The following is a 26,315-nucleotide window of genomic DNA, read 5'->3' on the forward strand; positions in this document are numbered from 1 at the left end:
AGAATGATGATGTATGGATGTACTGGAGTTTATTCTCATATTTGTTTTGGAGGATTGGTAACATTTAGGGGGAATGATTGGTCAAACTATTGCCTGTAGCTTGTTATAGAAGCAACTAGATTATGAGCGAGTTCATAACCTTGTACATAAAGCATTGATTTAAACTTTCTTTACAAAAAACACGGTCCCTACTTTAGTCCCTTACAAAAATAAATTAGTCAGTTAGTCCCTAACAAATTCAAAGTGGACCTATTTAGTTGAATTTGTGGTCAAATTCAAAAAAGACCTATATTAGTTCCTCAAAAAGACTAAAATGGGTTCATTTTGAATTTGTTAGAGACTAATGACTAATTTATTTTTATAAAGAATTAAAGTGAGGACCATGTTTTTTTGTTAGGGATAAAAAAAAGTATTTACTCTAAAAAATAAAAAAATTTGTAAACATGATATAAAAAACAAAAGTTTTGCGTCATTGTTTAGACTTCAGACAAAACAAAACGATCAAAAGCATTGCCAGCGCAAACTGAGGAAAACGAAATCAGAAAAAATAAACCTTTTTTCCATTCATTTCATTTCTAACTTCTATGTTTAGAGCTTAGATCTCAAACTCCAGTTCATAGATTTGCCTTTTTTTACCCATTTCAAGGAACCCATTAGCGATCCAATGGCGCTTTGAGTTATTGGAGCAGTTGGGTAGGTTAATGACATAGTACCATAGCTTTTGAAAGCAAAAAGGTGCAATTTTTATTTATTTGTTTTTTTTTTTTTTAAAATTTTAGTGTTGAGGTGGTGTGTGTAAGAGAGAGGAAAGGGTATGGGTTCCAAGATGGAAGGAGCTTCTACCCCAGCAATTCGGCGTGATCCATATGAGGTTCTTTCTGTGTCAAGAGACTCCACTGATCAGGAAATCAAAACGGCCTACAGAAAACTTGCTCTAAAGTATGTACCCTCGTTTTCCCCTTAATTTTTTTTTTTTTTTTTAATTTTTTAATTTCAAATTCCCATTTGTGTTTTGGCACTTTACTGGTTAATTTTGTATGTGGGCACTTGTTACATAAGGTTTGTTTGTTCTAAAGGAAGTTCTTTTGTTTTCTGTCATTGCTGGGTCTTTGCTGTCAGCTACTTACAAGCCTAAATGTATCTTTGTTTTTTATGGTTATTTACTTTAACTCTGTATTGGATTAGTTATTTCTACATCTTGTTTGGATTCCAGATGGTGTTTTGTTTTTGTTTTGTAAATAGTTTTTATAAATAGAGAAGTAGGCTTCTCTCTGAGTTTATTATGTGTAAGACCTTAACACACATAATATTTTTAAGTATGACAGAAGAACTGAAGAACCGTACAAGGTGATGAGCATTCTTATTTAATAACCTAGTGGGTTACATGTTGCACTGACTGATAGACCGAATGAGTGGAAAAACTTGAATTTCTCTTTGATGTTCTGGGATTGTTGATGTATACAGTATAAGTATTTTTAGTTCTAAATATTCACCATTTTTTAGTGAAAAAGAAGAAAAAGGAGATAAATGATATCCTATCATTATAGCATTCCTTGAATTGAAATTGATAGCGAGGTCTTGCAAAATTCTTGAGATCATTCTTTACAGCCATGCGCCTATGCTGCTGGTTCTGGTATATGTGGTAACAGCTAATTGTCTTTCGACGTATCATTTAGCATGATAGATTTGTTAGTGCTTGGCAACGTGAAAGACTTGTAACTTGCATTGGCTGCGTTGTTGTGTCTCTTTTTCTTTTCCTTTTTCAAGAAGGGGAAGGGTGCAGAGAGCAAGAACAAATCAGTTAAAGTAATAAAAAGATATTCTAATCAGCTTTTTATTTGTGCTCCCATTTTGTTCTGGTTAGTTATTGTTGAGATATATAAAACCATTAATGTAGTCTCACCCAACAGCTTAAGCTTTTGGGTTGAATTGGTTCTTAACATGGTATCAGAGCCTCGGTGTATCAGGTTCGATCCTCACCGCCCCCCACTTTCTTTCTAGTGGAATTTCTTTCTTCGCACAAGTAGGTGGGCCTGTGCATTGTCCACCCTTCAAGCCCAATGGACTCGCGTGTGAGGGGGCGTGTTGAGATATATAAAACCATTAATGTAGCCTCACCCAATAGCTTAAGCTTTTGGATTGAATTGGTTCTTAACAGTTATTTATTGGATAAGAATGACAATGATGATATTGAACATATGTGGGATCTTCTAACGTATCTGTATATATTGTGATACTTCTTCATATAATTGGCAGGTATCACCCTGACAAGAATGCCAACAATCCTGAAGCTTCAGAACTATTTAAAGAGGTTGCATATTCTTATAGTATTTTGTCTGATCCAGAGAAGAGACGGCAGTATGACAGTGCAGGATTTGAGGTCCCCTTTTTTTTTCCTTCCTGTCCTATCCTTTATAATCCATAGCTCTTTTTGCTAAACTCTTTTTGTTTTTCTGTTATTATCCTTCCTATAATATGAAAATTAAAATATACTAATTAACCTGAATTGTTAAATTTTTCTAAATCCAGGAGATTTTCGAACCATCCTATAACTTATGTAAGGTCTTTGTTGTTACTCCTGTAGTGCCAGAATGTATCTGTTTTAGTCATTCCTACTAGGAGTTAATATATATGGACTTGACACCAACGAAATATATGATTTTGTCAACGTCATTGGTGACTGCTTTGGTATCAAACTAGAGTCCCTGGTCTTGGCCCTTGGAAAAGGAATAAGATATATAGGAAACAGAAAAAAGAACTTATAGAAATGGTAGATTACAATTTCCCATTCGTATCAACTCCCTAAATCACAGACTCTCACTACCTCCCACTGACAACCCCTCTGCCCAAAAGAATGGTAATTGTAATGACTTATTGCATTTTCTGTGTAGAGCATGTCCTTTTGGAATCTTACTGTTGGAAGAATATATACATAGGTTTTGTGTTATTAGTCCCACATTATATAAATAGGCCTCACCGTCATGTGATTGCATTTGACACACATTGCTCAAACTTCAATTCTTACCTTTTCAGTGATCTATAATTTGACTTTCAAGGATGTCTTATGTTTTCCCCTGTATACATTCAGGAGACAGAGGCAAAACAGAAAGTATAGGATTTAAAAGATCCAATAGGGTTTTCATGGGAACTAAAGGTTAAAAATTAGTGAAGTCGAGGGCTCATCAGGATATGCTGGGGCAGGGTTTGTTGCAGGAAAAAAATGACGCTCGAATGATCAATTGGTGGCTGCTAGGATGCAGTGAACAGTTTCTGCAAAGAGTTAACTTCATGATTTGATAGGAATTTGGGAAAATTTTAGGATGAGAGTTTATGGTTTTTGACTATAGAGAAATATAGGCATCACAATATGTTAGATGAAGGTACAATTTCTACAGTTTGAAGATTCCATTTTTCTTGGGATTTCCACTTTTCTTGTAACTCAAATGATAGGGAATTTTCTAAATTGGAGTCTCTTTTAGGTCATTGACTTTGTTCTTTTATCTTTTATTTTCTCGCATTTTTAAGCCGGGTCTTTGGCTCAACAAATTATTTTTTGGATAAGATTAGGTGATTGGCTTCAATTTGGTGTAGAAACACATGGTACTTTTAATGGGTTTTCCTAAGCAGATATGCTAAGGAATTGGACAGCTTTTCTCCATTTATATTTGTTAAGATATAACATATAAAGCCATTGATGTGGCATTCACTCGACAACTTAAGTTTTTTGGTTGAATTGGTTCTTTACATGATATCAGTATGATTCAAGTGCTCTAGAGTCTGATTCCTGCCCCATTCTACTAATAAAAAGGTTTAATTTCCGTGTTTCAACTAAAAAATGGCTCTTGGTGTGGTGGGCCTGAATTTTTTTTTTAAAAAATCATGTTTCAAACACTAAATAATGGACTCTTATAAGCCTCTTAGCTTAAGGTTATGTGTTAAGGAATAATATAATATATAAAATAATAATGGTGCTTCACCTAACAGCTTAAGTTTTTAGGTTGGATTAGTTGCTTTACATAGTATTAGAGCCTTTGTGACCAAGTAGTCATGAGTTCGATCCATACTGCTCCCGTTTTCCAATAAACTTAAAAAGTAAGTTAAAATCAGCACAAGGTATAACAAAAAAATTGGCCTATGCATTATTCACACTTTAAGTCCAAGGGATCTTGCGTGAGAGTGTGTGTTAGTGATATAGTATATAAAGCTATTAATATGGCCTTCGCTTAATAGCTTAAGCTTTTCGGCTGAATTGACATTTTACAATATTTTATCTTTTTCTTTGTTGTTTTATTTTTCCCTCTTTTGTTATAGTGGATCCCTTATCTTCTAAATACCTTATACTCTATTCTTTGTCTATGAAATTTATATAAAAAAAATGTTAGATTGCGCTAGCATTTTCCTAAATATAATATGAAAAGAACCAAAAAGCTGAAATAAGAATTGAATGGAAAAATGAAGCTGTGTATTGACTATCGTTGGTAATTTAGCAACAACAATACAAGTTATGGTGTAAAACAGAAAAGAATACGGAAAAGGTAAAAATGCAAGAAAGTAAATATATGTATGTTTCTGGAGCAATTTGAGAGGCTCCAGAGGTCTCTCCCAATCCCAGCCCAAGTGTGTCCCAATTTCTTGATGCCCTTTCCTTTACCTTCCCTCACGTATACATAGCGTTCCCAACTAACTTCCATGTCAGCAATCCTTTCTCTCTCTCCTCTAACTGAATTGCTCATGTCATTATTGAGAATATTCCCTACTAATTGCCTGGTTGCTGACTCAGCTTGAATTAAATTTCTTTCTATAAGGTGGACGTATCGTATCATAATCTCTTCGTTCATGATATGTCTTTGCATTGGTTATGTTGAGATATATAAAATCGTTAAGGTAGCCTCATCTAATAGCTTAAGCTTTTGGGTTGAATTGGTTCTTTACATGGCATTAGAGCTTCAGTGACCACAAGGTCACGAGTTCGATCCTCACCGCCCCCCACTTTCTTTCTAGTGGAATTTCTTTCTTTGCACAAGTAGGTGGGCCTGTGCATTGTCCACCCGTCAAGCCTAGTGGGCTCTCGTGTGAGGGGGCGTGTTGAGATATATAAAACCATTGATGTAGCCTCACCCAACAACTCAAGCTTTTGAGTTGAATTGATTCTTTACATGGTACCAGAGCCTCGGTGTATCGGGTTCGATTCTCACCGCCCCCCACTTTCTTTCTAGTGGAATTTCTTTCTTCGCACAGGTAGGTGGGCCTGTGCATCGTCCACCCTTCAAGCCCAGTGGGCTCTGGTGTGAGGGGGCGTGTTGAGATATATAAAATCATTAATGTAGCCTCACCTAACAGTTTAAACTTTTGAGTTGAATTGGTTCTATGATTTATATAGAACTAGTTCAACTTGGTCCCCTATTTGTCCACAACTTAAGGCCTGATGGGCCTCTCAAACCATATGACCAAGTGTACACTCGGAAGGCCCATAAAGAAAGGGGTAAGGACAAACCACAGTTAGTTGCCGATAGTGACACATGGCAAGCAATGAATGGAGAGGAAAATATTGGAGAGAGGGGAAGAGAGGAGTGAGTAATATAAGTTAGTTACGGGTAGTGGAGAGGGGTGTGAAGAATATTGTATGGGTGTTGGGTAAGAGCACTGGGAAGAGTAATGCCTTAGTTGCTGTAAGGGATAGGTGTGAGTTGTAATTTCCTTCTCAATTGGCCAGTCCATTGAGGGGAAGAATCCATAATCGTTACTTAATTTTCTGCTTTACTGTTATAGTAGATTAAGAAAAAGCCATTGTATAATAGACACATCTAAATAGTCAACTTTAAGATCCTATTAGCAAACTACTAAAATACCCCTGAAATACTACAATTTACAATTAACCCAAATATAAAAATTAAACCAAATTAGTGAGACCTGTGTTTCTTTAATCAAACAACTCCTGGATTTTGCTGCTGCTTGCATCACATATTTTCTCTGTGCAAGGTGGAATAAAAGTGGTTTATATATCTACACTTGTTTCATTTACGAAATCAAATTTGGAAATTACATCTTTGTAGTGTGAAATCTGCCCCATTTGTTTCATTACAGATTGCATGTATGTTCTGTTTCCTGTCTTGGTTTCTTTTGGTAGATTCTTATTTTTGCAATTAACCAGTTCCTCATTTGTTCTTACACGGTTCTATTACATTCTTTTAGTTAAGCAATTTTATGGCAATAAATATCAGGCACTTGATGCTGATGGCCTGGACATGGAAATTGATTTATCTAATCTTGGAACTGTCAATACAATGTTTGCAGCTTTATTCAGGTGTGAATTATTACAGAACTACTTGAGTTTCAAGTTTATTTAGCTTCGATTGTTTCTTATTCTATTTGTTTATAGCAAGCTGGGTGTCCCTATCAAGACCACCATTTCAGCTAACGTTCTTGAAGAAGCTCTGAATGGAACAGTGACAGTCAGACCCCTTCCAATTGGGTCATCTGTTAGTGGAAAGGTTCTTATGGTCTTTATCTTGATGAAGCAATTCAGTAGTCTTCCTGATGTTGTATTTTTCAACTAATGTCACAATTTTTGCAGGTAGAAAAGCAATGTGCTCATTTTTTTGGTGTCACAATAAATGAGCAGCAAGCTGAGTCAGGGATTGTAATAAGAGTTACTTCAACTGTGCAAAGCAAATTCAAGGTATGACATGCCTTTTTATTATAAATTCCTCTGTCTTTGTCTGTTGGTCTGTTACAAATATGGTATTGAATTGTAATGTTGAATGCTAATTTCAGTTGCTGTACTTTGAACAAGATGCAAATGGTGGTTATGGTTTGGCAGTGCAGGTAGTGTATATATTTTTTCTAGTGCTTCTACTTTCATTCTCCGTTCCGTCTTTCTAACATTGTATTTCTACCAAGCTGTGGTTGTTTTTGTAAAACTTTTGGGCCAGATAAGAAAATATCACTTCTATTGTTAAAGGGCAAACCCTGGTAAACAAGGTTCTCCGACTTACAAGGATAGGGATGAGGGTTGATTATATGCAGTCTTACCCTTGTACTTTTTGCAAATAGACTGTTTCCTAGACTTGAATCTGTAACCTTTCGGTCACAAAGAGCAACCTTACTGTTGCTGCAAGGCTCGCTCTATATCACTTTGTGTCAAAATTTCCTTCCTACAAATTATACTAAAGTACTTGTTCCAGGGTGGGGATTATTCAAGAAGACTTTCATTTCTCTCTCTCATTCATTCCTTATTTTTTTCTTTTTTGCAATCAACTAGGTAAATATATATGCCAGGCACTAGCTGTCTAATACCTTTCTCCTTGTAATAGGCAGCACTTTAAAACTCTTTTATACATAATGCAGTGGACATTAATAGGCATCTGCGTTGGTTCTCATAATTTTCTTGAATCAATGAATCTGTAACACTTGCAACACATGTATGAGAAATATTTAATTTGCTGAATTTGACTGTGATCGAAGATGTGAAGAAACTTCTGTTTGGGCCTTTATGAGTTTTTCATAAAATCTTCAATCCGGAGGAAGAGTTGAAGTCTGCAAGTATGGCAATTGTCAAGGACTTGCTGATTTTCCAAACTAATTGTTAGGAAAGTGAAATGACTATGGATTGATGTTATTGATGTTTCCTTCAATTGTTATTGTGTCCCCAGAATGTTGGAGTGTCAAAGCATTATCCATGAATGTATAACTTAGCTTCTTTATCTCTCTCTCTCCCCCTCTCCCTGCACTCTCTTTCTTGCGGTCAGATTCAAACCTAAGAAGTTATCTTGTTGATGACAGAAGTATAGGTTTTCTCGGTATCTTTAACTTATAAGTCCTTATTTAACTTAGTGACTAGAATAATGTATAATACTACACTGTTTATGTTGGTCCATAGATTAAATAGTAATTAAACCATAACTACTGAGGCCCAACATAAAAGTCCTTTGGGCCTTAGATCCTACTTGTCAGTTATACTTAAATAACTTGGCCTTCAGTGTATGATGAGTAGCCCCTTACTGTAAGTAACATTATTGAAACTGTTTTCTCTTATTACTTTTGCTTCCTAGTTCCTGCATTTTATGTTAATACTGCAAATGGGAAGATGTCATTCATTGTGCACACACAGGCACCCAGTTAGATGTCTCACTCTGCTTATGCTTTGAAATACCTGCTGACTGAGCACCACAAAACAGCTACCAAGATCACTTTATTGTTTATACCATAGAAAAAGTTACAGAAATAATTATCCTTGAAAATGTTGGCATTTCTCTCCAACCATGGGCCCCAAATCATTGCATACATTGCAATCGCACATCTCCAAAGAACATGGACTTCAATCCTCCCAAAACCTCTAAATTAGTTTCTGAGAAATTTCTCCAAAGCCCAAACTATAAGGACAAATCCATTATTATTTATTCCCCAAAACTACCAAAATGTCTGCAAAAATTTCTTGCGGCTGGACGTTGTAAAATAATTGGATACTAGGCTCAAATCAGAGAAATACTAAACTTAAACACTTGAAGTTCAGAGAATAAATCCCAAAGGATGAATTTGCATGCTTGTAACAGTCCACACATTACACATATCTGTATATGTTAGTGTTAGTATTAATTACAATGATTCAATCCCAAATATACGTAATCCAAAATTGGTTCATAACTGATTCTACAATATATACGAGATATCGTACCATAAATACTCAAATAACTCAATATATTCTAACATAAACATTAAGAGATAGAGGTTGCTTGCTCTGTAAACTTGCATGCAGTAATTCGTATTGATTCTGTTAACATAAACCATATAGCTTGTTCTTAAGCTATTTGTGATTGATTTTTTCATTGCTCAAATTTTGATAAGTGCAACATATTTATATTTTGTATGTCACAGTTTTAATAGTATAGTGTTTCTGCAATCACAATTGGGTATGCATTTATTTAACATTGTATAAAATGTCTCTGTACAGGAAGATAGTGAGAAGGCTGGCAAGGTGACATGTGCTGGGATGTATTTCTTACATTTTCAAGTTTACAGAATGGATTCGACTGTGAATGCGGTGTGCAAATTATGTTTATTAGGTTTCTTCTTTCCGTATATTCCTTTATTTGGCATCTTAGGGTGGTTACTTTTAGTGCTTTGGTGCAGTTAGCAATGGCCAAGGATCCTGAAGCTTCTTTCTTTAAAAAGTTGGAAGGTCTTCAACCTTGTGAAGTCTCGGAACTAAAGCCTGGCACTCACATATTTGCTGTTTATGGTCTGAAAATTTTGTTTTATTGTCCTTTTGCTTGCTTAGGATAGTTTTTCATGTAAACTGAGTTACATACTCTGATACTCACTGGTTCTAGTTGATATTATTTAGGAGATAACTTCTTTAAGACCGCTTCCTATACAATCGAGGCAGTTTGTGCAAAATCATATGAAGATACCTCTCAAAAACTTAAGGATATTGAGGCTCAAATTTTAAGAAAGAGGATTGAGCTACGCCAATTTGAAGCAGAATATAGACAGGTTATTATTGGCTTTAGTGTTTGATGGTTTAACTTTAAAGTTTGTTTTGAGGCACTAACAGTATTATGTCTCTTAATACTACACTTTTCAGGCATTAGCGCGTTATCAAGAAGTTACTGACAAATACACCCAAGAAAAGCAGTCTGTACGTTTTTTTATACTGAGCTACAGTTTCGACATAAGTGCATGTCTGGATATGCACATATTTGCTTAATGATATTATTAATTGTCGATAACAAGGTATATCTGTTTCATTGAGTTGTGGCAAGCCAAATCAATTGCAAATTTTGTCAACCTGCTTGCTAGGTCTGGCCAAAATAGGACACCCTAATCTGTAGTTCTCACATGTATAGTCTTAAAACATGCTGTGTAAAAACAACTGGAAGGCTTGTAGAAACCCACAAATGGAAGACCTGAAAAATTGTAATATTTTGAGGAGGTTATGCTTGCTTTCCAATGCAAATTGCAAAATTCTATCACCTTTCTTGTTATACTTGTAGCTCAAACAACTATCCCATAGAAAACTTAATTGTTTAATTTTCCCCCCTCGCCCTTCCTCACTCTCTTTTTGGTATAACCATTAAAATATTTGTGGTCATTAGCTATTAGTTACACTACACTTGCCATTTTTATATGTTGAGAGTTGCGACTTATGCTTTATCATCTCTCTGACCTTTTAAAGTCTGATTTGGTACTCAGGTAGACGAACTTCTGAAACAAAGGGACACTATCCATTCTTCTTTCACCATTGTCAAGTCAACCAATATTAGTGTGAGTGGTAGTAACTTAAGCAATGGAAGTACTAGCAAAATTGCTGGCGAAGATTCCAAAGTAGAGAGCTCTGGAGAAGATGGTGGGTCTGATGCAAAGGATAAATCAGGCAAAAAGAAATGGTTTAACCTCAATCTTAAGGGTTCTGATAAGAAGTTGGGTTAAAATGCACTTATTTTGCTCTTCTCTTTGCATCATCAGAGCTTGAGTGTCAGTCACGGCATCACTCTTTGCAGCCCCTGTGGATGATTTGGCTTTCAGTGCTTGTCTGAAATTGGTTTGTTAGTTGTTCCATGTGTTATGTGGTGCCTTCAAAGGTATGTCCCATTATTTCATATATTTTTGTCTTCTAGTTAGATACATGATCCAATTCCCATGTAGCATCCTGAACTTACATAATTTTGGGTTTTTTTTTTTTTTCTTAGTAGGCTTGTGGGGTTCAAGCCCCAGTATAATTTTGGATTTTTGGTATTGTATTGATACATTTTTTATTGTTGCAACATCAATTTTCTTCAGCCTTACTATTTATCATCTAAGAGGCTGGCTCCATCTGACAAAAAATAGCTGTATATAATGTTTTACACAATATAACTCATCTTGCATGAGATTGATATATTAAGATCACTCTGGACATTTAATTTTATTTGGCTAGGAAATAAAGAATTCTGGTGTAATCTTCTTGTAAGTTTTGTAAATATTTAGTAATTTGTACGTGCAAACGTATAAGAAAAATTAAATTGTGTTCCTTTCCAGCTAGTCTTAGTTTCTGAAACTTCAGGATAATAAATATCCAATTTACCCATATGCATTAGTTCGGTTTATAGCTTAGTTAGTGCTTATTATAAATTAAGCCCGATGATAAAGGTTGGGAGTAAACTTGTAGGCCCAAAAGCTTGGGTTCAGCGTAGGACTATCAAATTAAGCCCAACACCCGTGCGCTACACAAACACTTAAACAATTGTAACTGAATTGGAATCCTCACATTGTAAGGTTTTAAACTCCTCCGGCTCTCAGTATTATTTCTAGGAGAAGTTTAAAACTTTAATTACCAGAATTTTTTCCGAATCAGACTAGTCGCGAAACGATAAACCGATTGAAATATTTAAAAAAAAAAAAAATTCAATTAGCCACGAGATTTCCACCGATCATAAGAAAGGAAATGCATGGTAAATTTGAAACTCGTTTAAAGAGCTATTTATGGAGAAGCCTTTCATTTATAGTTGGTTTAACTTATTCTCTCCTGGATTAGTTAGGGGGTGAGGCAAATTATGTCCAGGCATTTTGCAAGTACCCAACAAAATTCACAAAAAATATGTGAAGATAATAAAATTAATCTAGAGATAAATTTATTTATAAGCATATCATTAACAGTAAAAAAAAATGGAGTAAAATGAAGTTAATTTTTTCGTATTCAAATATTTTAATGTTTATTTAATTATGGTTTAAAAAGTTATGACAAGGATTTTTTAGTACAAATACTCTATGTAGCACCGATACTGACACCTGACACGATACGACACTACACTCCGACACGTTAATTCTAAAAAATATTAAATTTCGACACGTTAGGACACATTTTGATATTAAATAATATTTTTAATTTATGTAGTGTATATTATATTTAATATTCAATAATTTAACAAAAAAATGAAACTAAACTTATAACATTTATCAATTTTGCAAAGAAACATAAGATATCCTAAATATTTATATTAAACTCAATAAAATGGTAATCGTAATCGAACGAATCTAGTAGTTGGAACTAAAAACTCAACACAACGAAACCTTTGAACCTTTTTTTGAATTTCTATAATACGTGTTGAAGTATCAGAGAGTGTCGGACACAACACGTAAGGATTTTTGAAGTGTCGGTGCTTCATAGCAAATACTTCAAATACTTCATTTTCAGTAATATTTCGTAAGTAATAGCACCTGTGGGATTTTGCATCCAAACCACAATATGCCTTTTTATAACTAACTTTCGGTATAAGACCAATCATAAGCTCATAATCGTACAAGCCTTTACTTAAGGTGTTTAGGTTCTTTTGAAAGAAATATTCAGCTTGAACTTTATAAATCATTTTAAAATTATGCTTGATATAAGACCTATCATAAGCTCTTAATCGTACAGGTTATTATTTGCAACAAAAAAACAAAAAATTGAATTGAAACAGGTTTTGTGAAAAATAAAAAATAAAAAACTAAAGGAAGGAATTCAAGGAGATATTCTTCGAATTGGGGGATGTTACAATCTCACCTAACACACTATCACGAATATATTAACTTAAAAGTAAGTTAAGAAAATAATATTTCCATCTAAAATGGAATGTCACCCAAATCTGAAAAGAATTTTAAGTGTTTCAAGTATTTGAACCAGCTAATTTTTATATGGAATTAGGGAAGTTTTTAACATTAACAACTGTACGAAAAATTTCCTTTCCAAGTGGAAAGCAACTGTTGTCTAGGATACATAAATTAATTATAATTGTCCATTAATTAAGTGTTAGCATTTTATTGTAATTTCGTAAGTACTATTCGAGGGATTTTATTCAGTTAATAATTTAGTTAGTTCTTGCTTTTGCTTTTCTTGACTCGTAGGTAAGAGTATTCGTGGTCCGGATTGGATCGGTTTTAAAAGCAAAAATCATCCGATCAAATCCATTCGGTTTGATCATGTAATTATCCATTCGGTTTGAATTTTTTTTTCAAATCCGATCCTATCTCATCCAATCCAATATTATTCGATTTGGATTGGATCGATTTTCGATTTTTTGAAAAGCCTAAAATTTGTATGATGATTATTGTGCAAATAACACATATTTTGTATGTATTGGCTTTGTAAAGTTTGTATAATGATTACTGTGCAATCTAGAAATATCAATAAACGATAATCTAATTTTCAATATAGTACAACAAAAAATTAAAACTGGGTAAACTCGATTTCAAGTATCTATCATCTAATGGATAAGAAGGAAAATTAGACAATAACAAAGTAAGAAAAATTAATCTCAATTACTAATACAGAGAGATCTTAAAATAATTTTTTATTTCAGATTTTGGCACATAAATTTTAGAGTAGTATCACATTGACGTGAAAATTATAAAACTAAATAAAAACAAATTCTTAACTCAATTCAAATGCAATATTTATGTAGCAAAAAATTCATACTTCTGTAGTATATTATCCAAAGGTTTAAATCACAATGACGGTAATAACGAAAACTTGCTAGAATGTACCAATAAATTTTGTTGGGTTTAGCTAATGGATTAGTGGATTTTGGGTTTAGAATTTTTAAACTATGATTAGGGAATTGGCTCAAGTAGGTAGACGAGATTAATATATTGGATCGGTTTTCGAAAAACCGATCCAATCAAATTAAAATTTGCAATTTTTTTTCGATTTTCGATTAATTCGGTTATCGATTTTTCGGTTCGGTCACTTCAATTTGAATCGATTGATAAACACTTCTACTCGTAGGTAGTTTCAGTTTTGATATATTAATTAGGGTTTAGTGTTTGTCTTTTTAAAAGACATGGAGTTATGTTATTTTAAGTAAGAGAAAGACACAAGTAATGAAAATCACGGGAGAGAAAATAAGTGATTTTTTTAAATTTAAATTTTAAATAAAAAATACTAAATGTCTTTCTCTATCTTAAAATGGCATAACTATACATCCTTTAAAAGGACAAATATTTTTCCCTATTAATATATATGGATCATGTAAGACTATTTTAGATCTATTTTTACTTAGTGAAGTTGTATGATATAAATATCATTGTTAACTGGAAAATACTAATACGATCTTACTTTATTATCAATTATTTCCATTGATGTAGTTTAAAATTATTGAAACAGAACAACATTTCTTTTCTCTAAATTGTTATCTATTAAAAAAAAAATCTAAAAAATAGTGATTCGTTTACTAAAATAATGCTTAATTAATTTCAATTATCACCTGTCATACGCTTCATGAATATTGGGAAATTGTAAAACATTAGTAATTTTAATAAATGAATTAACTCAAAAGGAAAAGAGAAATAAAATGTCTCAAGTGAGTGGTGAAAAAAGTCCATCGTTCAATAATGCTTCTATATATGTGAAACCTACTTGTTTTTTATTTTCCCTTTTTCTTTTTTATAGGATTCATTATGATTGGGCTATTCTGAAGTGTCTCACTGTATTGTATATTCAGGAAAATGATAGTTTCATAAATTATGTGAAGCATGCGCACAATAACTAAAATAAGGTTAATAAGACCCAACATGTTATTAATAAAAACAAATATGTTAGGAGTACATAAATATAAATATGGGTAAGTATTTTTACTCTATTTTATTATTATTATTATCGATGAAGGTTTTGGTAAAATATTAAGGAAAGGTTTTGTAAGTAGTAAAAAGGGAAAGAACGATATTACCAAAAAAAGAAAAAGAAAGGGAAAGAACGATATGTGTATACCATTTCAGATGAATCTAAATCATTGTTCTCAAAAGAAACTTTTATATCCATTATTTTTAAATAATCAATTTCGTACCATCTTGGTATTATTGATCTGAAGTTTCTATTGTAAATTGATTTACTTTTCTTATAGTTCTCACAATTAGATTGTTAAGAAAGCCTCAAAAGCAATCCAGCTAACATTTCAGTAACTTCGGAGAATAAAATTCAAACCTAATCCACTAAGCAAGGTTTCTTTCCACACTGACTTACCCATGTGACTTGGAGCTGACTGGTTTTCTTTCCTTCAATTCCTAACCTATTTGGTTTGAACACACACTTAACTGTTGACAAATAATTGTACTATATATACAATAAATTGCAATACTATTTCAGTCTTTTAAAGGAACAACCTATGTAGATTGTCGGGTCATGTAAGTTGTAGAATAGAGACTACCATCTACTTATTTATTTAGAAACTAAAGAAGAAAAGAAAAGGTGGGGATAAAGCCATTCACTTACTTTAACTACCATATTGCTAGCTAGTAATCTAAAAAATTAATCTTGTCTTATTGACTTGTTCTGAATCTAAAATTAGTCCTATAGTTTATTGAGTTAGGCCACTACTTACACCTGCTTGGATTTTCCCAAGGGACAATCTGCCAGAAACCCAAGGAATTGTTTATGCATGTTTCATTTGTTTTTGTTTTGTTAGAAATAGCACATCACCTAGGTTAAGAAATCCATAACATATTCTTTTGGGGTCTTAACATGAACCGAAACGCGGTATATATATTAAGGTAGATTCCTCGTTCAGTCATGGTACGAGAATCTAATGCTGAATTGTTTTTATACGGGCCAGCTTAGTTTGCGGACAGTTTCTAGCTATAAACTATCTCCTTCATGTAGGTAGCTAAATAAATTGTTAACATTTATATTTAACGACAAGGAACTCAATTTATGCGACCATTTATATCACATGTTAGCTTGAAAGTTACCTCTTATTTAATATGTCGTGATTATAAGTTCGTCTTTAATTTAATCACATTTTACTTAGGTATGATTGGATGCATGGAGGATGCGTGGTAATGAAAGAAAGGGTTAATTTTTTATAATAATATTTTTATTGCTTTCATTCTAAAATATTCTTAAATTAAATTTACTCGAAATAAAAAATTTATCACCCATTTTATTTTCTTTAAAACCCTTCATCCTATTACCAAAAGAAAGAAGAAAAAAAAAATCTCCACCCGGTTGCACCTAAGCACGCTGCAATTTTAAAAACCAATAAAAGAGGAAATAAAAATAATATGATATGCATGCAGAGCAAAACTTGCTGTCATTTATTGGAGGATTATTCAAGCTTAGTAAGTTTCGATCTTCATCTAATTAATTTTAAATGTATACAGTCAATTAACGTAATAGTCTTTTATTTTATTTATGGCTAGGGATCTAAACCAAACTACGTCTCACTAAAAAATAAATTTTTTTAAAAACAAAGAGTTGTCCTATATATATATATATATATATATATATATATATATATATATATATATATATGTATCGAATAATAATATGAAAAGGGAAAAAAAACTTTACAATTCTTACTAAATTATTTTTTACAATGGATAAAAAAAGAAGAAGCATCGTGATCCTAGTAGAAACATTGGGAATCTAGGCTTAATAATTAACATTTTTTACAACTGTTTCTAATTATAGAAGTTGACATTTAAATGAATAGTTTAAGAGTAAGTGAAGAAATAACAGCCAAAGTTGGGTGAGTGATAAGTGAGAACAGGAGATTTAATTAAATCTTCATACCAGCAAATAGTTTAGTGGCCATCTGGCATTAGATCCGTGCAATATAAACAGAACTATACTGATAATATCCAATAAGAATGCTTCGTTTATTTTGTTTATATATAAAAGACAGGTATTAGATTTTGTCATGTCATGTGCAAATGTTCCCCAAGTATGGATGTGTTTAGGTTCTATGTTATGTGGGTGCCATATCGCATTTGCATAGCCGTCTATGTGTCCCTTACTTTATTAGCAAACCACGCACTTGTTTTTGTCTTATTAATTGACCAAAGCCCCTTTTTTCCCTCTATAGAACTCATTCACGGGATCTTCCAAATGTGTATTTTAAACTCCTAAAGGCACAAGGCGTTTAGAATTGCTTCTTTTCTTTGTCATAAATGTGGACATTCTGGACTACAATCTAGGCATAGCTCCACGTTGATTATATTATTATTTGTTCAACTAATTACATATATAATAATATAAGAGAGAAAAAGAAGAGAGAGACACTTCACATGACTTAAAGTTAACTCCACCTCGCAATACATCCACCAATTTGGTTTTTAAATTTGAGGGAGTTGCAATTTTAAAATGAAGTAGGTAGTGTCACTTGGAGTACATGGAGGGGCTAATTGAGTCACACCCACATTGTTTGGGGGAATGCTTCAAAAGTGCTTTGAACATATCCAAAGAAAGGATTTCCAACTTGAAAACTAAGTCACATTGGGGGTTATCTTTTTATCCTTTTTGGACGCTTCCAAAGTAATGGTTGCGAAAAGAAACAAAGATGATTAGAAAGTTAATGGGGTTCTAATATGATAGGATCATGTCTCTTAATAATCACTAATTAAATATTGTGTTTTAATGTCTTATTGGCTAATTCTCCTTGATAAGCACAACTTGGTGGGCCATAATCACGATTTGGGCGATCTTAAATGATAATATCGGCATCACTTCTATCAACAACAAAAGAAAGCATGATTAATGCTCTTCAAAAGTGAATTTTCTCAAATTGATGGTGGAAACGAATACAGCAAGTTTAATATATGTATATATATATATGAATTTATATTTCTACAGCTACTATACGTACAACTAGAGCTGGCAAAATGGGCTGAGTCCGCCGGGCTGGCCCGTCCCGCCCGCCAAGCCCGTCCCGCCAAGTTCGCCAGCCTGCCCGGGCTGTTTTTTTTTTTTTTTTTAAATTTTTAATGTAAAATGTCACGGGCTTGGCGGGCAGCCTGTCCCGCCCGCCCAAACGGAGCGGGGTGGGCTGAGATATCTAGCCCATCTTTGAAGACGGGGCGGGGCGGGCAGCCCGCTTTGCCACCTTTACGTACAGCAACCAAATACTTGTCATATATATATTTGAAAGCATTAAATTTCTCGCATTCATAATCATACAAAGGATGAAAGCATTAAATGTAAGAAATCATAACCATACAGTCGTTGATGTACGTAAAGGCATTGCTGCAGGGCAAGCTGTAGAGGGGATTGCACGACAACCGGAGGCAGAGGAAAAAATACAGCGGTTACAGAAATGATTTTACTATATATATATATATATATATATATATATATATATATATATATATATAAAGAAAAGGGGAAATAAAGAAACAGAAATTTACTATTCTAGAAGACAGTTGTTTATGAATCAACAAGACTTGTAAAGTATGATTGGACAATTCTCTCACCATCCCAACTTATATTCAAGCGCCAAGAGTTAAGTGTTCATGTGGGGCAAGTGCTACAAAACTTGCACATGTGGTCCCAATGTGGGTGGGACCTACCTATGTTTGTTCAAACAGTGTGGAACCAATCAGATGTACCTTCCCATGTGTTATCACCCTACATCAGTGGAGAAAACCTTGAGTTCATGTCTAACCATTTTCAAACTATTCCTAGCTCATAACCCACTTCTCCTGTCGTCCTATTTTTCCCACTTCCTTTTTACCTCTTTCTCTCTTAAAGACACTTTTTTTTCTTTCTTCTCCATCCCCCTTTTTTATACACCCTTTCACATGAGAATTTCAACTTATAACCTGTCTTTAATCAATGCATGCTATTTGTCTTTAACCTGTTTTTGTTTATACTTTGCTAAAGACAGGAAGAAGGGTTCAATTTCAACTTATATAGGCATAGCCTAAACTACCATACCATGTTTGGGAGTGACTAAAAATCATAAAATCTTAACTATATAGCCTACCTACTCTATATGGCAATTTAATTGAAGTGAATCCAGGGGAAGACAATGTCACACAATTTAAGTGGATGCATGAATCAGTTACAAATAGTAGTTTGGACTGCCAATGTTGTTGAACCATATGGACAGAATAAGACATAGAAATTAATTCCCATTGTCAAACAACCCAACCAAGGAAATTAAAGAGAAGTGGAGCATTTATAACATATTTCGAAAAGGCCATTTATGGAAGAAAAAGTAACACAACGGATGAAGCCAAAAAATGGTACAAGCGTTTGTTTGGCCACCACTGGTCCCAACAATAAGTACTGGTCTCTCTACGTGAACTCCTTTTAACCTTTATGTCTACACACATTTATAAGAGATTGTCAATTCAGTGTACATGTTTTCTTCTGTGTGAGTGTGTGACTGACTTCTTGAGCCCCATAGTGGTACTAATTAAAGTGGCCCAACCCTGGTTTTCCTAACCTTCACCTTCCCAGGAGGCTAAGACTACTGAGAAAGGACCCAAAGAGAAAAATCATTGGATCCACATAATAAAGCAAAAAGGTTGTTAGGTTTAGCAGTACATTCAATCCTTTTTTTTTTCTTCTAAACTCATTAATGGGGATCCTAATGTGAGTCACAAATCTATATGCATTATTATGATTTAGTGCCTCATTGGACCCCATATTCTATTCGACTTCATCACTTGGGACCCACCTGAAAAGATTAATGAAATGACCTTTATAGCCATTCTTTCATGCATCGTGTTTACATAAATTGACAAGGAATTTTAAAAGTTCACTCAAGCAGGAAATAAAAAAGCAGAAACCAAGGTTAAATATTTTTTCTCAAAAAATATGAAAAGATGAATTAACAAATTAAGATAAAGGAAGCCCCAAAAACTTATACATGTTAACGGTTGGGTGTACTCATGATTAAATAGCTTGATCTTTCATTTATCATGTCGACATAGTACATAACTACAAATGTAGCCACTTAAATTGATTAGATGGGTCACTTGGAGATTATGCTAATGATGGCTAATTATCAAATCTAACGGTGGAAAAAGAATATAAACTTTCACTGCAAATATGATCCACATCATGGGGATTCACATAGATATTTTTTTTCTTACATGGGAAAATTTGACTAATTAAGAGGGCTTTGAATAGATAACACATATGCGAAAGAGAGGACAAGGTGGGGTCACATTAGGAGTTGTGATGAAGACTTTAGAATTGAAGGGAACTTTTTTCCTTTTTCTTTAAAAATATATTTCTATAAGCCATTATGATTATGATTATTATGCTTTTTAAGTGGGAGATTACAAGCCCAAAAAAAGCACTCATTCTCACTCTCTTTCTCTCTCGTAGTTAGTAAGATTCGCACAGATCTCTCCCAAAGAAAGAAAACCAATATACAAATATAAATTTCAACGTCAATCACGCAAACATCCTAAACAATTATTCATCATCATCAACACGTAATGGTGGGGACCCAAACCCTAAGTTTTGTAATAAACACACACCTGAACGTTATTATATTCAATTCTATATTATCCCTCATGTCATAACACTAAAATGCCCTTTCAAACAAGCCAACTGTGAAGTGTCTAATAACTAATGGTGACCACTTCGTTTTCACATATATATATATATATATATATATATATATATATATATATTAGCAAATTTAACATAAGCTATAAACTCCTCCTGAACTTCTTGTGTTGACTTTATTCACGAAATTGCCATCATGGCAAGCGGTGACTTGTGTGGGAGAAGAGGTTGGAGTAATGTGAAACATGAGTATCTAGAATGAGATATGCAGGGTGAATATGATGTTGACACGTGGGCCATGTAGCAGTGATTAGTGGGACTGAAGGTGTTAGATCACAGTGTTATATATCTCATAGTTTAGGATCTTGGATGCTATCATACTATGAAAGCTCCTCTCTCTCTCTCTCTCTCCATTTCCCTCTTGGTGGGCTGCTTTGACTTTTTCTAGAGAGAGATAGAGAGTGGGGTCCAAGGGTGTCGGCTTCTAAAATTTAGCCAAGCCAAAATTGATGTTTGCAATAAGAGAGAAAGAACCTAAAAATAGAAAAGAAATTGAATAAACAAGTGACATTGGGTGCAAGTTCAATATCTAATTTTGGGGCATGCAAATTCAATTAATTGCTCTAGAATTCTTTGTATCAGAAGCTGGAGTAGTTGGAAGAACAGAGGCATGGGCTTCCCGTTGGTTCATTGGGTTTCGTTCCATCATCAATAAAAAATAATAGCATCAATTTTTACAGAACAATTCAGGGGGATGAAAAAATTCTTATAAAAATAAATGAATTTGTTTCTAAAATATATAAGAATATATATATATTATTTCTAAATTTTAATAAATTAAGATCATAATATACTTTAAAAAATAAATTTCTAAATTTTAATAAATTAAGATCATAATATACTTTAAAAAATAAATTAAGTATATTTTATAAAAATTAATTCACTTTAAATGAATGTTATCTTCAAAAAAGTATATGCACGCGTCTTAAATGAAGTGGGTCGAACACGTATGCGCCGAGGAGTAGGGTTAGATTCTTGCTTTGGCAAATGCTCATTAGTTGATCAAACAATTCTGGCAAGCTTCTGATTGGCCACCTTATACTAAGTTCAAATGCATCAAAAAGAGCAAAGCACGCAAGTGCCACAGAAACATTTATGTATACTTTTCTAACCTAATTACATTAATTGAGTCTCCAATATCTCTTGCTTAGTAATTGTTGGTTGGACATTCAAATTAAACGGTCTTTAATAGGTTGGGATGATAAACAAAGGGATGGGTCCAATTGACTATTAAATTGTGAATGAGTTAATTAGTCCGCTGATTTAATGGCTTTGATGCTGCTATATATATAATATCCCATCAAACTAAGTTAATTAATTAATTGGTTGAGACTTTGAGAGTTTCCCCTAAAACCAGCTACTTGCATAATACACAAGTGCTTAGTTTATGTACTAGTGGCTTGTACGTATATGAGAAAGAACTGTGTGAAGCATAAAAAAGAATGTTATAGGGCTCTGATCCAAAGCCAATCATTTTATATATAGGAATTTAAACTCATCCCATACTCCCATCACATGCATCACATTCTCAATCCTCGTCTTGATTTTATTACAATAATCACAACAACAATAATAATAATAATAATAATAACATTCATATAAATGATATATTATATTGATTTCTGCCCTCTCCTCATTTTGTGTTCTTTTAATTCGGAACTGTTCATTAGTCAAATAATTGAAAGGCAGATGAAGTAAGCAACCTTTGAATTTTGAAGTTTTTTAACAAACACATAAAAAGGCAAATGGAAATAAAACTGCCAGAGAGACAATTGCAATCCCTTTGGGTCCCCTTTGGGTGTTCTTGGGTCGTGTTCCATATTTTCACACACTTTTTCTCATTGGGATGTCCGCAAAAAAACCCCTTCTTCTCTCTCCAACTCTATCTCTCTGTCTCTCTCTCTCTCTATACACTGTCTACTTATATTTGCATTATTTTCTCTCTCTCTCTATATATATATATATATATATATTTATTTTATTTTGAGAAATCCCATGTATAAATAGACCTCAAGACATGCAACATCACCTTAATTAGTAACAAGAGACCATCACCATTTCCCACGCTCCTATCTCCTTGTCTCGCAGTTCCACTACCCAATCTTCAACACAAAACCACACTCCCATGGAGGATCAAATCCACGGCCACACTCGAAGAACAAACCCAACTTCCACCACGTGCTTAAAGCTCTTCGGCTTCAGCGTCCACGAAGACATGGACGAAGAAGCAGCGCTTGAAGACGCCTCTGACTCAATCGCCAAGCCCACTTCCTCCTCCGATTCGCCGGACTCCGGCGCCGGAGATGGTGGCGCCGTCGGATTTCCCCCTTCATCCGGCGACCGGAAATACGAGTGCCAGTACTGTTACCGAGAGTTCGCAAACTCACAAGCACTTGGTGGGCACCAGAACGCGCACAAGAAAGAGCGCCAACAGCTAAAGCGCGCGCAGTTACAGGCCTCAAGAAACGCCGCCGTTTCGTTCGTTCGGAACCCCATCATCTCCGCTTTCGCCCCGCCGCCGCATCTCCTCAGTCCTCCGGGACAAGTGGTTGTGCCGGCGTCCGCGCCGTCGTGGGTCTACATGCCGCCACGTGCTGCGCCTCCTCCCTTCCACGTGTCGGTTTCACACGGTTGTGTGTTCCCGTCGGCGAACAACAATAACGGCATCGGTAACTGTAACGGCGGTGGTAACTACAGCATTATAACGGGTGCGAGATCCGCGGGTGCAGGGGTGTTACCGTACGTTGGCGGGGTAGGGGATTCCTCACCTGCATTGTCAACTATGGGCTCGCAAGTACAGGCCCGGGCCCAGTACGGGAGGGTTGATGGGCCTTCATTGGGTCGATTCTCCAAAGTAGATGTGGGGCCCAGTTTTGATGATGGGTTTGGCTTGGATTTGCACCTTAGCCTGGCCCCGCCATGATGGTTTTGATCGGTTCCGTTTAAAAGTGAGTGTATATGATGATGTAGCATCTCTAGATTCAAGTAATATATGGCTGCTACTTTAGATTCAAATCTTGTACATTTTTCACATTTATTTGTTTATTTTATTTTATTTTATTTTTATCTCAAACAATTGATTTCACTTGGCACACATTGCATGCATTGGCTCTTTTGACCACAAACACTAACTTCTTTTTACTTTTCTTCACTGTCGTTCAAATCGTGTGCATGTCCCATCTCCATTTATATGTTCTAACTTTTTATGTGAGGGACAGGAAATAAAAATCTCTATAAGAATTTTAGTTAATAAAACTAGTTCATATTCGAAGATTTAGACAGTACATTTATTGGACAAATAACTACCATTATATAAATATATATATTTGGAGCATGATGAACATTTTGGATTCGGGAGGGTGACTCAATCTGACATGTATTGGATCTTGTTGAAGTTTGCCAGCCAGTGTTGAAGCCTAATTTTTATTATAATTTTTGTACAAGGCAGTTAATTTTTTCCCACTACATGGAAGCCAAAAAAAAAAAAAAATGTGTGTAGCCAGGTAGGGCATGTAAAGTACAATTAATGTGAAAATATCATGCCATTTGAGACTAGTATAAATACTTAAGACTTACAATACTTTTAGCTTCAAAGTACCGAGGAAAATCCCGTGCTCACATAATCTATATCTCTAGATCAATTATTGATTAGAGGATTGTTAAAAATTAGTGTAAAAACCTGAAAATTTATGTTTTTAGGTTTTTACTGAAGTGATATATGTTAAAATACAAGTAAAGACTCTTATCAGTAAAAATTGATAAAAACATCGTGTAAAATCATAAAAATGGTAGAAGAATAAATTTTTACGTTTTTACTTAAATAAAAAACTAAATCGGGTTTTAACAAAAAAGAAAAAACTGAACCGGGTCAACTTTTAATCCATGATTCATTAAAAAAAAAAACCATTTCCATTCCCCTAAATCAAATTGCACAATGAAAAAAAAAAGAACCATCGTGCGAGGTCGTTGTTGCTGAGAAAGAAAAAGGTGAAGCCACTGGTAAAAAGTTTGAGTATCAAGCTAAGGTGGGTTTTGAATCAATCTATTACGTTTTATTACAAATAAACTTGTTATAGGAGCAAGAGAATATGACATTGAGGACACACAACTGGTGCAAGATGATGTGTTTGATTTGAATCAATTGACATAATTTAAGAGTTATTAAACTTTATTATTTTGATATTTTGGAACTTGGTTGTAGAAGTTGTTAAACTATTTTTGTGTTTTTTAACTTGTATCTTATATAGGTATGTGACTTATATCTTTTACATATGAAGTTATTCATTGAATTTTGGATAATGACTTATGAGATAGTATATATATATATATATATATATATATATATATATATATATATATATATATATATATATATATATAATTTTGTATCTTTACCTACCTTAAGTAGTAAAATTTTTATGTTTTGTGTCGTTTATACGATTTACTTTTTACTATCTCCTTTCGTTTTTACGTAGAAACTCGATTTTGATAACATTGGATTAGAGGCATAAATCTAGTAGTTGTATTTTATAACCATAATAATCATGAAACTAATTTATCTATTTTTTTTTGGATATTCTAATTTATCTATTTATATATATAAGGTGTATTTAAAGACAAGTTTTATGGTAAAGATTCTTATATAGGTTAAGTAACATAATTTTCACTCTAATAAATATGACTCAAGTGATTAAAAAATTTAAATCTAGTAATTGAGAGGTTTAAATAATGTCAAAGGGTTTGTGAATATGTTTATGTTTTTGGTAAACTTCTAAATTTGTCTGTGAGAAATTTGACAGCGAATATACTAATTCTTGAAAATATAAAAACTTCAACTTTGTCCGTAAGAATAAAAAAATCAGCCATTTTAATTCTTTATATTAATTAATGTGTCCACCGCCAAAGAATTAACATTTAACATGGTAAAATTTGCAATTATCAGAAATTAAGGTATATTTTGCATTTTAGAAACTATTATATTCATTACTAAATTTATCAATCACATATTTGGGAATTTATTCTTGTGTTATTTTTTTCCCTATATGTTATGATACCATTTCAGGAAACACCTTATCTAATATTGTTAATTCCCAAATAGCTGGTTGCATCCACGTTATTGGAAAAGCAACTAATTGTGTCCCCTATTTCCTAAAATTGTTAATAATTAGCTTCAATGACATGAACCGAAGAAAGAAAAATCAAAATAGGGAAAGTGAATCTTCAGATGAAGATTGATTTTAATTTCCCATGTTCCCCCAACAGATTTCTAAGATCTTTCTGCCTCTAAAAGAAGGTGACATATCATTACTAGATCTCTAACTCTGAAATCTCTAATTAACCCTTGGATAATTTGTTAGTCTCTTCTTTCCACCTTAACTAAGAGATAATGGAATGTGGGACCAGCAATACATTATTTTCTGCGTTTCGAAATGTTCAGTTTGATTGGATATGAGCCACTAAAATTCAAGAGCTTGAGTCTAATGCCATAATCTTTCATTGTCTCCCACAACTCACTGATTAACCTTGATATATATCTTATCGGTAGTTTGATGTCTATACACAAGGAAGCTGATAGATAGAGTATTTGTTGAGAAAATAATAGACAAGAGTGGCTTCTCACCTTTGAAAATACATGTGGATAAGACAAACCTTACCTATATCCACTAAAAGGGAGAAGATCGAGAAATACCTAATGCATTTGAACGAAGCTTTTGGAGTGATTCCATTTATGGAATTTTCTTTTTTCACAATCAATATAGACAAAAATTGATGGGTAGCTGCATTTAAATTTGATTGGTGAAAATATGTTAACAAACATCAATAATTCCTAGGATTTTCTTGTGACCTTTAGGAGCTGTTTGGTATATGGTAATATTTAGGATGCCTTGGAAAGTGGACGTGAGAAGTTTTTATTCTCATGTTTGATAGAAAATGTCTGGGGATTTTTTTTTCCTTGGAATTCATTTAACACTAGCGAACGAGATTTCAGAATCCATTTTTGGAT

At 33.7% G+C, this 26,315-nt stretch overlaps 2 protein-coding genes across 2 annotated transcripts; both read left to right on the forward strand.

The window, feature by feature from the left end:
- The first annotated feature begins 509 nt into the window (after positions 1–509).
- Positions 510–10,912, forward strand: LOC133311194 (chaperone protein dnaJ 15-like). The gene is made up of 12 exons (XM_061512201.1): positions 510–693; positions 780–939; positions 2,257–2,380; positions 6,222–6,304; positions 6,380–6,491; positions 6,575–6,679; positions 6,775–6,825; positions 8,951–9,040; positions 9,130–9,238; positions 9,344–9,492; positions 9,584–9,637; positions 10,192–10,912. The coding sequence occupies exons 2-12, from the start codon at positions 815–817 to the stop codon at positions 10,426–10,428; spliced, it is 1,239 nt and encodes a 412-aa protein (XP_061368185.1). The 5' UTR covers positions 510–693; positions 780–814; the 3' UTR covers positions 10,429–10,912.
- An 11,397-nt stretch (positions 10,913–22,309) lies between these two features.
- LOC133311209 (zinc finger protein GIS3-like) lies at positions 22,310–23,246 on the forward strand. Its single transcript, XM_061512224.1, has one exon. The coding sequence runs from the start codon at positions 22,437–22,439 to the stop codon at positions 23,232–23,234; it is 798 nt and encodes a 265-aa protein (XP_061368208.1). The 5' UTR covers positions 22,310–22,436; the 3' UTR covers positions 23,235–23,246.
- The last annotated feature ends 3,069 nt before the right edge of the window (positions 23,247–26,315 follow it).

Source organism: Gastrolobium bilobum, unplaced genomic scaffold (assembly GCF_033153095.1).
Source record: "Gastrolobium bilobum isolate Gb01-03AN ecotype WA unplaced genomic scaffold, APGP_CSIRO_Gbil_v1 utg8591, whole genome shotgun sequence".
Lineage (NCBI taxonomy): Eukaryota > Viridiplantae > Streptophyta > Magnoliopsida > Fabales > Fabaceae > Gastrolobium > Gastrolobium bilobum.

Excerpts from the sequence above, each read along its gene's own strand:
- LOC133311194 (XM_061512201.1), top strand. The coding sequence starts at position 815 with ATGGGTTCCAAGATGGAAGGAGCTTCTACCCCAGCAATTCGGCGTGAT. Across the intron at positions 6,305-6,379 it reads ATGTTTGCAGCTTTATTCAG|CAAGCTGGGTGTCCCTATCA; the intron begins GTGTGAATTATT and ends ATTTGTTTATAG. Across the intron at positions 9,493-9,583 it reads TTGAAGCAGAATATAGACAG|GCATTAGCGCGTTATCAAGA; the intron begins GTTATTATTGGC and ends TACACTTTTCAG.
- LOC133311209 (XM_061512224.1), top strand. The coding sequence starts at position 22,437 with ATGGAGGATCAAATCCACGGCCACACTCGAAGAACAAACCCAACTTCC.